This window comes from Danio rerio, chromosome 25 (assembly GCF_052040795.2).
Source record: "Danio rerio strain M-AB ecotype USA chromosome 25, GRCz13ab, whole genome shotgun sequence".
Classification (NCBI taxonomy): domain Eukaryota; kingdom Metazoa; phylum Chordata; class Actinopteri; order Cypriniformes; family Danionidae; genus Danio; species Danio rerio.
The window spans coordinates 40,463,800-40,480,467 of record NC_141045.1 but is presented as its reverse complement, the minus strand read 5'-3'; the positions used below and the strand labels follow the sequence as shown (position 1 = coordinate 40,480,467).

At 40.3% G+C, this 16,668-nt stretch overlaps 1 protein-coding gene and 2 long non-coding RNA genes across 7 annotated transcripts in view; 1 reads left to right on the top strand and 2 right to left on the bottom strand.

Moving 5' to 3' along the window:
- Positions 1–4,218: 4,218 nt before the first annotated feature.
- Positions 4,219–7,719, bottom strand: LOC137487346 (uncharacterized). 2 transcript variants are annotated; one of them, XR_015526862.1, is made up of 4 exons: positions 7,591–7,719; positions 5,331–5,388; positions 5,153–5,215; positions 4,219–5,038 (listed from the first exon to the last, which is right to left on the bottom strand). It is a non-coding gene; the product is annotated as an uncharacterized LOC137487346 (long non-coding RNA). The 2 variants fall into 2 exon arrangements; XR_015526861.1 differs by lacking the exon at positions 7,591–7,719 and having other exon boundaries at positions 5,331–6,522.
- A 1,419-nt stretch (positions 7,720–9,138) lies between these two features.
- Positions 9,139–11,474, bottom strand: LOC147837913 (uncharacterized). Its single transcript, XR_015526866.1, has 3 exons — positions 11,395–11,474; positions 10,693–11,348; positions 9,139–10,637 (listed from the first exon to the last, which is right to left on the bottom strand). It is a non-coding gene; the product is annotated as an uncharacterized LOC147837913 (long non-coding RNA).
- Positions 11,475–12,269: 795 nt separating this feature from the next.
- Positions 12,270–16,668, top strand: part of LOC110440168 (RNA-binding protein EWS) — a gene marked incomplete at its 5' end in the record, with an annotated part of 66,237 nt that continues 61,838 nt past the window's right edge. For 2 of the 4 annotated variants that reach the window (NM_001442519.1, NM_001442521.1), the window contains 2 exon segments: positions 12,270–12,494; positions 12,497–12,502. In NM_001442519.1, coding sequence (NP_001429448.1) covers positions 12,419–12,494; positions 12,497–12,502 — 82 coding nt within the window. 4 annotated transcript variants of the gene reach the window in all.

The window sequence follows — 16,668 nt, the reverse complement described above, 5'->3', positions numbered from 1 at the left end:
TTCGAAAAATCCATAAAACTTATTTTTAGGTTAGACCATGTCTAATAAACAGGACACGACTCTTATTTTGTTTTTGCTTAGTGACGTCATCACGCCGCGCCGCGCCGCGCTCCTGCTTCTGTTTTCATCCGGCTGGAGAAAGGTTTGTTTTTAAACTGTTTAATCACACAAAAACAGTTTAACAATTGTTATTAATATTTTTAGCAGTACAACATGAATTATGTGCTGCTGGGTGTATTATTGCAATGCCTTTCAAACACCAATGCAGGCTATTTGCGTGAGTAAAGCGCGTTCATTCCTATCCGCGCATGAAGGAAAAGCTGCCTCTCATTTCGCTCTTAATATCAAGATCTGCTTGATCAGAAATCCAGTCACTGACTATCCGTGACGGCAGAAACAGTTTTTAGACAGTCCAAGTGGACTGAATCAAACGCTTCTCAAAGCGATTCAGTGATCCGAGTCACCGCGCGGTACCGACTCCTGCTGGTCAAACAGCGCAGGCGCAGCAGTTCTATCATTACAGTGGACATATACTGCGTTCAGGTTTCAGTTCAGTAATTAACACAACTCTGCCTGTGTTTTTACTCGTTTATTGTGGAAATGATAAGAATTAGATGTACAGTTCACCCACAATGTACTCAAATAAGAAATGCAGCAAATGAAAACTATTTCATTGTCTAAATGGGCTGATGGTTGATCTCTGAGAGCTGTTCTGTATAGGACTATGTCACTCATTTGCTTCTCAGATTGCTTTTCTTGATTAAAACACTGTTGAAACCCTGTCATTGTGCTTGTCATTGTGCTTGTCCTCAGCCCAGATGAACCTCCTGCTAATTCAATGTGTAAAGGCTTTTTCAAAGTGATTTTAAAAATTATTGTAAGAGATATAAATGCAAGGCCAGGTTTACAGTAGCTGGAAATATATATTTTTTGATCCATAAAATGTCCAGCCGTTATCAGCGTGCAGTGAATCTTGGGACATTCGAGGCCGAGGATCCACCGGTTGTGTGCTTCATTACCTGGGAACCAGAGGACATGTTTGGAGGCTGTGTTTGAAGGAGCCTTTTATTTTTTTCTAAATGAGACCGCATTCATCGTGCCGTGATGATGCAGCACACTTCAAATGCATCCTGAGGATGCAGCCTCTGAAATGGGACACAGCTACTGAACCGTATGAATAAATGCTAGTCTTTGTATGATGTTTTGAGGAGGACAAGCTTAGGTCAGGCCCTGTCACGTTATTTATAAGTGTAAATGTACGTGTCTGGTAGAATGACCCATAAATCTTCTGCTGAACACAAGATATTTTGTAGAATGCTGAAACCATTGTCTTCCATAGTAGGAAAAACTAAACCGATGGACGTCAGCAGTTACAGGTTATCTTATCGTGTTCAACAGAAGAAAAACCTAAACCGGTTTGGAGCAAGTGAAGGCTGAGTAAACGAGGACTTGAGACTTCAGTTTTGGATGAACTGTGCCTTTAAGGCCATTAACTCTCATTCTGATTGGCTGCTGAGCTGGAGAGCTGATGAGGCAGTCAGAGGTTAGGGTTTGGAGTTATTCATATTTATGTTGATATTTTCTCTCCTCTGAAACTCACAGAGACTCCATGAGACCCGTGAATGTGTAATTCTGAAGATGGCGTTGATTAAAGAGGAATGTGAAGACGTGAGGATTGAAGAAGCTTTCAAAATCAGAGATGAAGATGCGGAGGAACAGACAGGTTGGTTTTCCTCATCTGATGCTCTCAGCTCTGCAGAAATCACACGTGTTTTAAATATAAAGGGTTTTATTTGACCTGAGCCTTGTGTGGACACAAATGACCAGATAACACAGAGGCAGCCCGTACTACACAAATATTGTGAACAACATTAAACCCAGTGTCTAACATGGAAATGGTCATATTGATAGTATTGATATTGATAACACTAACTACACATGGTGAGGTGAGGTGTATGCTGAAGATATGGGGAAATTCCCCTAAACAGTGTGACACCGCTACTACTCGCACACACACGTCATCATGTCGTCACTAGCACACTCATGGAGCGGCCATTCTCAACTCATCCATATGGAAGTTGAGTGTAATGCAGTGTGTGATCATCAACACTGATCTACTGTATGGATGAACTGAAACACTCTGCTGAGCTCACATCATGCCATGAGACGCTCACTATTGCGTCTGGTGTTTCTGACGGAGCGCTGTGACATCATGCACTCCAGCACTAAGTGTGGCTGTCTCGTAACACAAACAGCACAGCGCACTGCTCTGATGTCAGCAAAACAGCAGACTGTACAAGTGTGGCCAGCCTAGCATGCAAACAGTAGTGTTGGACTGTATTTGGAGGATTGCTCTTCATTTAGAGCTGGAAAGTGTGTCAGCCTTTGGGTTTCGTCAGGTGTTCATCTGGTGGATCATGCTGAAAAAGCAGGAAGCTGTTCTTTATTTATGTAGTGCTCATATTCATGAATATAACCACAAGAGAAGAAGATTAATGCCGAGCTCAGACTGCAGGATTTAGCCGTGTCACAGGTGTTTTCACACTGCATCTCTCTGGGCTGTTTCATTCAGCTGTTTTTAATTCAGTCAGCTTTGCGTTTAACGAAAGATTTAATAAACTTTTACAGCTGAGAACAATGGTTTGTGTCTTTTTTGTGTCAAACAGATAAGCTGGATAAAGCACATGCAGGACGGTTGTTTTCTCAGAATAAACCCCTCAGTCAGTGCTTTGCATTAGGCTGCGGATATGCCTGTCGGCCTTTATTCTGCAATAAACCCCTGGATGTCCTTCATCCCTGACTGAATATCTGTGTAATATGTTGGGTGGTAATTTTAAGGCTGTTGGTGACATTTTGTCATGAACACCACACACTGTAAATGTAAAGATTCAGTTGCTTGTTCGTATTAAAAATCCTTCTTTTCACATTTGTAGTGTCAGTTTTGCAGTCGTGTTGCTGCTGTAGATGGAGTGTTCGGGGGAAAAATCTCTCGTAATACCCAAAGTTTGTAGTGTGGTCCTAAAAAACCATCACTTGATGGGCTGTGTGGCTCTAACCCTTACTCCTACACCTCCAAACAAAAGAGAATAGGGACAATCTTAAGGCTGATTTATACTTTTGCCTGGTGCAGCGTGGTGGACCTCCGCTGACTGCACGTGTATCTCACGAAACGAACGAGGCTTTTATATTTGATGCATTCGCTGTTTGTGATATTCTTTACAACAACAGGGGGCGCTCAAAAGACACTGAGCGTAAAATCAGACGAATAAACAGAAAAGTAGGAAGTTTCCGGAACTAAGTCATATCGTTAATATCACTCAATACTTTTAAACTAATTATTTTTACTTTTATTTTAATAATTATAAAGATTTTTATTACCATTCAAGATTTCTAAATCAAACTTTGATGCATCACTTGCTTTTGGTCACATTTCAGACAGTTAAAGTTACCTGTATTAGCTACATATTAAAGCTAAATATCAGTGACAGCAGAACATGGGCAGCTCTACTAATATAAATATTTATTATGGCAAGGTAAAATGTACACTTACTAAATAATAGAGACGTTTTATGGATTTAGCCCACTCCATAATTCACATTACTGTCTGGCTAGTTTGTGTCCTCTGCTTATGCTAAAAAGACAATAATGGTCCAACATCCCTGACATCAATCACCAATAAAGCCCAGAGAAACAGGGCATCAGTATCCTGTAAACCGACAGCTTCAAATTCTCCCTTCCAGTTATTAAAGGAATAATTCAGTCTCTTCATTTTAGTTTTGTAACTGTTAAATTGTTTTACATTCAAACTGTGCTAAACACATCAGAGTAAAACCTGGTGGAAACACAGATTCTGTGATTGTGTATCCGGGTCTCCACTGTTGCCATGGCCTGTGTTTTTTGTTTTAATAATCTCATCCCTCAAGTTTCTTTAAACATTTTAACAAAAACTCTCCTCCTTTTCCACGGCTGCACTCAAAAAAATGATATGTTGGCGTTAATTAACTTTTTTTTGTCCACTGGTTCCACGTAACCGAGTTAAGTTACCTTTAAGAAAGAATATTAATTTTAGTGAACTTAAGTTAGTTACATAAAGGTAATGTAATGTTGTTTAGTTCAATCAACGTAACATTTATAATTTAGCTTTAATCAATGTAGTTATTTAAGTTCAATTATTCTAAAATTGATATTGTTATGTTTAACCAAATAAAAAAACAGTTTCCGTTTCATTGAGTTTATTCAATAGAATTTTTACAGTTTTACACATTTTCCAGCAATAAAATGATTATCAAAATCCAAATACTGTCTTTACCTGTATCTTCACTTATACAATAAGTTTTACAATAAGTTAAAATATTAATACTATTAAAATAATAGTAATACAAGTATGAAGCAAATTGAAAACAATAAATGATTAACAAAAATATGCTTACAAAAACATCATAAAATACACTTTTTAAAATAATACTTTTCATATATTACAAAAACATCCAAAAATAATATTCTGCCTTCAAATGATTTATCAAAAATATACTTAGAAAAATCAAGTCTTCTTTTGTAAACTATACTGTACCTTCTTTACACTGAAAAAGTAGATAACACTTCAGTTGTTCAAAGAAAGATTAACATTTTAAAGCAAAGTAACACGATCAGCACTACACCATAAATTAGACCAACCATCACAGAACATGCAATAGCTACACACATTCATCTCTCTGACACTTGCATCATTTATGCACATTTGCACCAGACACTTTCTTACAACCACTCCCTATATCTATAAAACAAAACATTGTGCATGAAGTCTGCTTCAAACAGGTGTGTGGGCTTGACAAACCACATGTAGAAGCATTCTTAATTCTTAATTTTTTTTTATAATTAGCACATCTTGGATGTATTGCCTCTTCTTGTTGATTTGCTGAATGTGTCCTCAATTGTAAGTCACTTTAGACAAAAGAGTCTGCTAAATGTTAATGTAACTACTGTAGATTCATAAGGTGGTGTTGCACATCAAGGTTTGCGCTTCATCATGCCCAGCATCCTAAAAAAGTCAGGTAAAAAAATAAAACTATTACCAACAGATCAAAGGTGAAAGGAGGAATTGGTTTAAGAGGAAAATACAAAATGTTTAAAAAAATAAAATAAAATAACTTACCATGTACTCCCTCACTTAGGGGCTTTGAGGATGCATTCACACCTTTTTTCCACTGGTGATGTTCTAAATGACATGAAATGACAATTAGTAATTTACTAAATAATTAGTAGTTAAAATTACTAGTAATTTTTACTGTACATCATTTTAATGTGTGTATAGGCATCTAAAGGCATAGTACCTGGATGATCCACAGTCTCCTCAGCCAGATATGGGACTTTAGAGGTTGAGCTGTAAACCTGTGAGGGAGAAAATAGATGTGAGTGAGCAAAAATGTAAAATAATAAAATATAATAATATAAATAGCAAATTAAAACGTGTTAGATGACCAAACAAATAAGCTTACATTAAATATGTCATCATACTAGATGCCATCCTTTTTAAGTGTCACAAATGCATTTTTGCTGGGTTTTTTTTTAAGTTAACAGGCTTGAATAATACAATTAAATAATAAATAACACTGTGCTAACACCACATTTTAATTAATATTAGGTAAGTTATCAAAACTAGCATTCAAACTCGACAAACTGCTTGACACTCATTTAAAATAAAGACCATCAAATCAAATAAAAAATCAAATCACTTTTATTGTCACATTATCAGCAGCACGTGTGCTATGATGAGTGAAAAGCTTAGACTATTCTAACATGACTATTACTTACTACCAACGTTTGCAACTTTATTTTGGGGGAGTTAATATATACCAAGTATAAAATTTCACAGGAATGCAAAACAATCTATACATTTATCTGTCTATAATGTGGAAAAGACACAGGGAACATGGCAATTTCATAGCAATACTATACACAAACACAACATAGTATTACAAGAGAGTACATTTATGATTAAAATGTTGTCACAGACTCAGTATAAATTAGGGATGTAACGGTATCAGAATTTCACGGTACGGTAATACCTCGGTATGAATGTCACGGTACGGTATTTATTGAATCATTTACAGGAAAAAACAAAACTTATGAAAATACTCCAAAAAAGTGCCAAAAGTGTCAATGACATACAAATTAGCCATCTATATGTAAGTTTTGAAACAGGAACTTCAATTTTAATAACAAAAAATTATTAAACCATGTAAAAAAATAAAGTTTCAATTTAGTGGTGTTGAAAACTCATCACATTCAACATTTAATCACACTCAGCCCATCTACCCAGATGAGAGCTCTGCTAGTCGGACTTCTCATCAACCATCTCCCGCTGGATCTAATCTCACTATATTTATTAAACGGGATATTTCATTTATCTTGTTGTCTTTATCTAACGACATATTCCCTGACTTTGGGCATTGGAATCTATTACTTGTTCTCAGGTAACGTGTTTTGGCTGAGCGCAAAGATAAGTTAATGATTAATGTAACCACGTACATTCTGTATATTGACTGATCGCTTGCCTTTATTTCCTATAATGTATAAACTTATTGTATGTTATACTTTTAAAATGGCCATTATCGATTCTTAAAACTGATATTCAGCAAAAGAGAGGCTGTGTTTCGTATTTTCACTGAAATTGAAAGGAGGCAGTGTTTTTATCGGCTCCGTTTTGTTATAAATATCCACAGTGAAGATGACGCTCATATTATGCAGCACGACGCCTCAACATGTCTGCTGTCTAAGTTGCTAATATTAAAATGAAAATAGGCAGTTCCTTAAATCATGTTTACATTTTATTGTTGAGAAAGTGAAACAACGAAGCCAGGGTGATGTGAATGAAGTTATAAAGTACACTGTTCCCTTTGAAGATTTACCCGTGTCCTCGGTATAGTCTGCTTTTCCATATCAAACTGAGAAGAAGAGACTGCAGCCTTGATCAAACTTGCGAAGTCTGAACTTACACGGAGATAATGCAGGACTGAACTGTGCGTGTTTAGGCTACTTAATATTCAGGAAAAGCCCCAATCAGAGAGGCGAACGTCTGCAGCCCGGCTTCCGTTTTCAGATGTACATGACAGTTTATAAGTATCACACACCAGACGCGCACATTCGAATGATATTTAACATGAAACTAATCAGATGGCGCTCTGTGGCGCGGCTGAAAAATGAACTGCGTCCTGAGCCGTCGCCGTATCCTGATAGAAACCTATGTTTAGAATTCTAAAATACATGGCGCTGCGTGGCGCTGCGCGCCGCCGAGCGCCGCTTCTGGTGTGCGACCTGCTTTAGAGCAGCACACTCCATTTCCGCATTACTGGATCTGTAGCGACAACAGACCGCAAGGGATGATGGTCAAGCATGGGCTGATGGCAATTGTAGTTTTTGCTACCTCCCGTTCGCTTTATTCGCCTGAGAAAATTTTCTCAGAAGACCTATAGTTTTACCGAGTCATGCGACTTCGGTTATATCGAAAAAAAATAATATTGCGGTATGACGGTATTTACAATACCGTTACATCCCTAGTATAAATACATAAAAAGTAAAAAAAAATCTCACCTGTGTGTCCACATTGGGGAAAGCTTTGTGCACGTTCTCAATTTGTACTGTAATCTTCATCTTTTGATTCCCATAATATGGCGCCGAACTGAGAGTGATCGTTGTGGTTTGAATCTTCTTACTTCCTGTGTTGTTTTGAAACTGCGCATGTGCAGATATTACTCCACCTATTGACCAAAATGCAGTACTACAGAAGCAACACAACTCCCTTTCATTCATGTTAATTAAGCAAGCTGTTTAAATGTGAAAACTTACTTTTTCTAATTTTTTCCAACACAACACTTTTATTTTTAATACACAAACATAAGCGAATTGTTTAATTTAAACATAGTTACATTCTTTGGATCAACTAAAGCCATTATTCATTTTTTTGAGTGTGTTGCGATTTCTTGTCAGGAGTTATTGGTCATCTGGTTCTCCCTATGATCATGCATGAACGGATCATAAAGCGGTGTGTACAGTTGTACTGTTTCAGACAAAACCTCTTCAAAGTGTTTCATTTTCAACTCAAATCAAACGTGGCGCCACACGGACTGTTTGCTCGAGTCAAAATAAGTTTGTGCGCTCCGCCAGCTAAAATCATGCCGTGTTAATGAAGGAGACTTGAGCCCAAATAAAAAAAAAATTACACTTGCAATAAAATGTCCCGATTAAGGCACTGGTTATTTTGCTGAAATAGGTGCAGATCTTCATTTTTGTAAACAGTTTGTTTTTAGCAGTAATTTAATGCTGGGCGTGTCATCGTGATTGACAGCTGTGATTGACAGTTTCTCAAAGCGCGGTGTCTGAGCTTCGGCAGGAGACTGAAGTAGACTGAAATGTTATTATTCGATTTCTGTGTTATTTTACCATGACAAAATGAGTTCAGCAGTAAACTATAGTTTCTGACATACATGATCCTGGTGGAACACTGTTTATTCGCTAAGTTCAGGGCTTTTTTCGGGCTTTATTAGTTTGCTGATACACGCCTAGCCACCCAGATAGCAAAACACAGTTCCGGCTAGATTCTCGCCTGCCGGAGACTTATCTCTTAGAGCTCAGACTGACTAATGTTACCTCTGCTAGACCTACTCCGGATGCCTGGACTCACTACCCAATTCCAGCCCGAGTCAATCGAGCCAGATGCGGCGGCCGAGCGAGCAGGCGCTGCCGCATGCGAGCCGGAATCAGCCCGCGACGCCGCGAGTAAGTTATGCGCTGCGGCCTGGAGCTGGCGCGATTGAATATATAAAACCCTCATATTTGTTAACGTTATTACATCCATTTGTGTTGATATGACAGCAAACGCATGCTGAGAAGTTCGGGGGGCGTAGTTGATTTTACATAAAGCGTTTGATTGGAAGCTCGACTCTTCTCATTTTCACGGCTCCTCCTCTGGCTCCATCAGACAGTCCTTCTGCGCATGTCTGGCTCCATTTTCAGCAGTCTTTTGCGACAGTTTGTGCCCGTCAAGCAGGCGTTTTGCCCTCAAGGCGTTCAATGGGAAAAAGGGCTGTCGCGTCGTCCATATTTTTTACAGTCATTGGCTCCAACACACTTACCTGTAGATTTCAAACAAGCCTGAAGGACTCAATTAGTTTGATCATGTGTGTTAGTTAGGGTTGGAACTAAACTGTGCAGAGCTGCGGCCCTCCAGAAACTGAGTTTGACACCTGTGCTATAGAGGAATAATATAATTGGGAATACTGTGAAAAATCTCCTTGCTCCGCTGCTTCATTTAAGCAGGAGGGCAGACCATTGAAAGTCTTCAGCTGCACAATAACAGCTACAGATTCTGGAGGAGCAGGACAGTAGATGTTTTAGGGGCTGATGGCACTGAACACGCTTTCTGATCTGAGAACATGAGCTGCACATCACTGCGTTAAAGCCATTTGGTAAAGAAGTGTGATGCTCGAGCGTTGATATTCCTATAACTGTAATATTTAATAATGTTGTAATATTGAAGATTTGTGAAGTCGTACAGCTCTAAATAATTGGAAACAATGACCACTAGTCTCTCCTCCATCTTTAAAGGTCTCCGTAGTCTACATGACAACACAAACTCTGCTGTCACCTCAACAGAACTGCTTCTGCTTTCATTTGATTGGAGAATAAAACAGACTGATGTAATGCGCTTTTCTACACTAGGAGCTGCCTTTTTTCAACCACAAGAGCATGCTGGGCAAGATAAAAAAAACATTGGGCCCACTGGTGTAAAAACAATAAGAAGAATGCACAAAAAGACATTTTAATATGCAAGTGTACTCATTTTTACTAACTGTAACACGTTTAACCTGTAATACACGTCAACATATTTACCCAGATTTAAACAACTAAGTTTGCAAGCCACAAACACTCATTAAAAAAATAAATAGTATATGATTATGACATATAAAACATGAATCAAATGCATTTTTGTTAATGAATAACATTCAAATATATGCATAATTAACTGGAATAGCAGGAGACATTTGTGCTTGTTTCACTCTGAGATTTACAGAAAACTCTGCATTAGATGCTGGACAGCGGGTAAGATAAGATGTTGACAATGAGAAGGAAACCTGTGTGTTTTCAGCAGGGTGAATTAGTGAGGTGGAAAAATATTAGATTATTTAATGAAACATGCTGAATGTGGCCTGTTTTTCTTCACATATCACACAGTATTTCTGTGATTATGCGCATCACTGCATTTATTAAAGCGAGTCCTAATAGTGCACTGCTAAAGCCACACAGCAGAACACACCTTCCCTTTCAGCTTTTCTTTTCTTCCTCTTTTCAGCTCCAGAAAGACGTTGTTTGGACGTCATTTCATTGCAAAATAAAATTGGATTAAGATTGATTAAAATAGCAAAGACACTTGTGACATTATAATATTCACGCTGATGTTGGGGTTTTATTATTGTTTTCAGCTGTTTGTTGTGTGTGATTGAAGCTTTGTTTATACTTCTGCGTCAAGTGAGCGGCGTAACCATTGGCGCATGCATTTCCCGTAGCTGTGCATTTCTGCGTGCTGTTGGTCTGCATTACACTTCTGAAACGCTAGTGGGCAGTGAGGTGTAAATGTTCCTCTGTGTCGAGTTTCTTCGCTGCTGTTTTGCTTTCATGAACACTTCCTGGATGTACAAGTGGCTCAAACTCGCTCATATTGAGGCAGAAACCAGCAGACGTGCAACAACTTTAACCATGAGGTAAACACAGAACAGAACGGAGCGATTCTTTTTATGAAATGTGGAGGTTATTTTTTATACTGTCGTTGTGAATTTTATCACGTTTAATGGACTTTGTGCATTGATCGCGTGTTATTGACTGAAAAACACACATACACACATTCCTGGAACTGGCAGAGCGACGGAGCGGATTATAGGGTCGCACAAAGTGACCATCTGGACGCTCCCTGATCAATGATGCGGAGCGTGTGGGACTGACCCCTGATCAGCGCTGCAGTTTCAGCCTGAGCTCAGATTATAAGGACACTCCAGGCGCCTGCTAAAAACAGCCAGAAAACACCAGCGTGTCTGAAGACCCTCGCCTCATTTCACTTCATTTTATCCCTGAAATCGTACATCAGTCCATTTTATACAAGTTTTCCTAATATTTATCCATTATTTATTTATTTATTCAGCTTCACCTAAAGCTGCACGATATACATGGTGTCAGCCTCGATTTCTCAATGTGTGCATCCACAACAGACAGGATCTGCAGTGTTGAGTCTGGATCATAGCTGCTATATGTCAGAGCCACAAGAGCTTGCTGGAGCTATCAGTCCTTTAGGGGAGGAGCTATCAGTCCTTTAGGGGAGGAGCTATCAGTCCTTTAGGGAGGAGCTATTAGTCATTTAGGGAGGAGCTATCAATCCTTTAGGGAGGAGCTATCAGTTTGTTAGGGAGGAGCTATCAGTCCTTTAGGGAGGAGCCATCAATCCTTTTGGGAGGAGCTACCAGTCTTTTAGGGAGGCTCAAAGGACTGATAGCTCCATTATTAGGGAGGTTGTGGTATTTGATTAAATATTGTGAGGGCAAATTAATGCTTACATTACAATGAAATGCACAGATATATTGTTTATAATAATTAATAATAATAATTGCAGAATGTTCACTTCAGTTTCTGCTCACAGTCACCATTAGATGAAAGCAGCAGTGTCACAGGGAAAGGTGAACAGACAAAAGCTGCATTTACTGCTGTTAGTTAAACCCAGCTCAGAGACACGGCCAATACTGTTTCTATATCAGTTTTATAGTCTAGGTGTTTAAGGACTTATGTTTATTAATATTACTTAGAAATGTGAAAATGTAATCCTGTAATTAGCCTTGTTCATTCTTTTAACTGCATAAATTAAATAATTTTACTGTGTGTGTGTGTGTGTGTGTGTGTGTGTGTGTGTGTGTGTGTGTGTGTGTGTGTGTGTGTGTGTGTGTGTGTGTGTTTGTGAGACTGTAATGATTAATTAACCTTCACAACCACTGCAAGTGATGAGTTGTAAATTGGTTGTCGTTTAGTTGTGGGGTCAGTGGCTGGATTAGTGTATCAGCACCACCAATAATCCTCTCTCTCTCTCTCTCTCTCTCTCTCTCTCTCTCTCTCTCTCTCTCTCTCTCTCTCTCTCTCTCTCTCTCTCTCTCTCTCTCTCTCTCTCTCTCTCTCTCTCTCTCTCTCTCTCTCTCTCTCTCTCTCTCTCTCTCTCTCTCTCTCTCTCTCTCTCTGAGTGTGTGCAGTCTCCGCTTCTGCGCCGGTTCTCAGCTTCCGGCTGCATTTCAGCCCGTTTATCAGAAAAACACGGCGCGCTCGTGCACGTGCGTTTGATGTGAACGTGAGCGCGCGCGGCTCGGCCAGTCGCGGTGTGTCGGTGTGGATGGACTTTCAGCAGTGGGGATGTAATAAATGCTCATTAAACGACATCGATGGACGGATCGCGACTCGACGAGCCACACCAAAGGTAAGATCCGAGCGGGTTAACTGCGCAGAAATGCTGGAGGTGTTGCTGATCCCAGAACAGCTTGTCTGATGCGGAATGGCGCAACTGAACACAACTTGCAGAGCAGCTCTGTCCTCTGCTGGCTTCATCGATCAGCTGTTATTAGCATTATATCGAGGAGCATTAGATCAGAGCTGTCATCATCATCATCATCATCATACTCCAGCTGTCCGTCTTCTGTCATCTGCAGATTATTCTGTATATGCTGTTCATATCTCACCCGCTCATATCAGGCATAAGCAGCGGAATAAAGCGAGTTATCGATCATTCAGACTGACATGAAACTGAGACTTGGTCAAGTTGCTGCATCATGTCCGGCCGTGGCTGTAAATATAAGGGAAATACAGGAGGTGAAGGTGTTTGGTCAGATGTGTTTACTCCTGAATGCGCCAGCAGTAGTTTCCCACATCTAGTCTGGCATATTTGAGCAGATTCAGATCATTAGTGTGGCATTATCAGATGATCATACAGTCACACAGCGCAGTCTCCAAATGCCGTACAGTCCTGTCCTCCGCGTTCATCTCGCTCCATACCGCATCCCGCCTGTGGGAATGATCATCCGTCTGTACATGTCTTTATTTGTTTACCTGAAGCCTGTAAATCACAGTCATACTCAGCTCAGCAGATGTACTGTCCTCAGATCAGCTCTTATGTTGATGACGGAGCATCGTGTGTTTGTGTTTGTGTGTGTGTGTGTGTGTGTGTGTGTGTGTGTGTGTGTGTTAATGAGAACACGGGCTATCAGTCTAGTGCAGAGCAGAAGAAGAGGCTCGAAAGATAACGCAGAGCAGATGCTGAAGGGCTCTTTATCAGCCTCATTTGGCATTTTGCAGCACTGAGGATGGAGCTGTCCCCGTGTCATGAAGATGTGAAGAGCTCTTGATCATGACTGTCTGAATGATCTGAGATATCCTGAACACTGCTCTGCTGAAGGAAACAGTATGAGGCAGGATTTGATGCTGTTTAAAGGGACAGTTCACCTATAATCGACTGTTCCTCCAGGGGGTTCTATCCTTCATGATTTTAATTCTTCTGTTGAACACCAAAGAAGATATTTTGAAGAATGCTGGGAACCTGGGTCCTTTGACATATTAGGAACAACAAACACTATGGAAGTCAGTGACATTCTTCAAAATATCTTCTAGTAGTGTTCAACAGGAGAAAGAAACTCATACAGGTGTGAAACAGGTGAAGGGCGAGTAAACACTGAGTGTGTGTTCATTTCTCAACTCTGTCTCACGATATTGTTGACAAGTTTACAGAGCTGAATGGAAACAACCAAATGTGTTTCCCAGTGATGGATTGCACCTGGAAGGGCATCCGCTGCGTAATACATGTACTGGATAAGTTGGCAGTTCATTCCGCTGTGGCGACCACGGATTAATAAAGGGACTTAGCCGGAAAGAAAATGAAAGAGTGAATGAGCTTCTGCTCAGAAATCTGTATCGTAGCTTCTTCCTGCTAAACTGCAGTGAGTGTTAAAAAGAGGAACTGAGAAGATAAAAACTTCAGCATTTATTTCATTTTTTAAATATATATATTCTTTTAGTTTTTTAAATATTGAGAAATGAAACACTATTTTTCCCTAGAGCAAACAGTAAACACAAATAAAATGACCTAACCTGCCTGTAAACAAGTTCAACTGAAATGAGGGCGATAGTGTAGCTTATTATACAAACAAAACCGTAATAGTTATGAAAATACAGAGCACTCGGCAAACAAACACGGCTGAATCTACTGTCAAGTTGTACTGTGCCGTTGTTTGCTACTAGATTGAGTGTCACTGCCAATACTTTAAGTTTCTTTTAGCGAGATACTCCTCGTGTACCGCCTGTGGCGCTGGTTGTTTTGTTGTCGTATTGCATTGTGCTGTGGCAACACTTTATACAGATTAACTGATTTTTTACTGTGACACTGAAACCAAAATATTCCCATATTACTGATGTACTATTTTCAGTGATATTAATTGATCTTAAAGCAAATGTCATCACCCCACCCGCAGCACTTTCCTGTTTTGTTTGTTTGTTTGTTTGTTTGTTTGTTATTGTGGATGTTCCATGTAGTTCTGTTGTGCAATTCTGACGGACCCTTCATTTCTTCCATGTGTTAAAAATAATCCATTTGATTAAAAATAATCGTTCATTAATCATAATCAAGTTAAAATGTTCAATTATTGGAGATTTTGATTTTAGGCTTAATGGCTCAGCTCTGCTCCAGAGTTTCCTCTTCTGTCTGATGAGCTGGGAGAATAAATCAGAATAAAGCTGCGCTGGGGCAGAAACAGCTGACTGTACTGAGACAGGTGAAGTGTGTGCACATGTTTCTGCTTCTGTTTTGTGCGGCAAATTCATCAACAGGACACTTCATTTACAACATTAGTGTGAACTTCAGCTGTAGTTCAGCTGGGCTGCCAGTTCTTCTGCTGCTTTTTAAGTCAAACTGCTCTCTTCTATAAGACCAAGGGTCTGTTTGAGAAGAATCTGATGGCATTTGACTGTCAGCTGAGTCCACGTTATTGGGGTCTGCCCTCTGTGTTGTGGGATAGAGTCGACTCAACACTATAGGTGATCAGAACAGTGTGGTTTGGCTGGGCTCGGGCACACTGCGCTCATCCTACATGTGTAGCCTGTAGACTTAAATCCATATTTACTTTCCAATAAGTGTGAACTGTCACAGTTTAAGAGCATCTCAGTGGTCAGCACTGTGACCTCACAGCAAGAAGATCTCTGGTTCAATTCTCGGCTGGGTCAGTTGGTGTTTCTGTGTGGAGTTTGCATGTTCCTCCTGTGTCGGCATGGGTTTCCTCCAGGTGCTCCGGTTCCCCCACAGTCTAAATACATACGCTATAAGGGAATTGATAAACTACACTGGCTGTAGTGTATGAGTGTGTGTATGGGTGTTTCCCTGTTCTGGGTTGCGCCTGTAAGGGCATCCGCTGTGTAAACTATATGTGCTGGGCTCCTTGACTCATGTCAGTGTTGTCATGTTGCAGGACTGGATCTGCACTCTGTGAGTCTCTGTGATGGGCAGTGTTGTAGCTGTGGAAATGAAGACGGTTACTGTGGTACAGCTTCTCGACGCTGCTGTTCTGCTTGTATCTGCAGACGTTACACCGTGTCATGTACTTGGGCGTGTAATGATATCCTGAACTCTGCTGTTCTGCGTTTGTTTACCAGCAGCACGGTAAGGTAAGACGCAGGTGCAGCAGATCTGCAGGTCTCAGTAAGTCCTGTGTAAGTCGCCCTGGAGGATCTGCTTCTATAAATACGGCCACAGATGTCAGCTAATCTTCTCTTTCTCTGAGTCTCTGACAAACTCACCACCGGCCGGCTTCTGAACACACATTCCCATTCCCCAAAACACCTGTCCACACACACACACACACACACACACACACACACACGATCAGTTCTTTCCACCTGTCAGACTGTTTTCTGGATGTTCATAAATAAGTGTTATCGTAATGTCGTGACAAAATAAAACAACATTCGACATGCTTAAAGGCACAGTCCACCTGAAGCTGAACATTCTGTCATCATTTACTCTCTTTACGTCTTCCAAACCTGATACAAAAGCAAAAGAAGATATTTTGAAGAATGTTGGAATCTTGTAATCGTCACAAATAGGAACAACAAATACTGTGGATGGTTACTTGCTTCAGAATATCTTCTTCAGTGTTCAGCAGAAGACTCAGACATGTCTGGAAGAACTGGAGGGAGAGTAAATGAAGAGGGGATCTAGTGTAGTGAATGGAGGCTTCAGGGTTGCTGATTAAACCATCTAAAGAAACTCGGCATCTCCTCTCTCTCTCTCTCTCTCTCTCTCTCTCTCTCTCGATCTACACGCAGAGACCAAACCCATATTACACAACATGCATCTGACTGCAGACTACATCACTGTATAGCAGATGTCATTGTAGAAATACAACCCAGAAAGACCCCCACAGGAACCCCCCGGCAAACTATAAACACCTCAGCAACCACCCAGATCACCCTAAAACACCCTGGTAACCTAAAACACCCTGGCAATCACCTGAGAAACACACTGGCAACCACCCAGATCACCTCAGCAACCTAAAGCACCCTGGCAACCACCCAGACCATCACAGAAACACCTTGGCAACCACC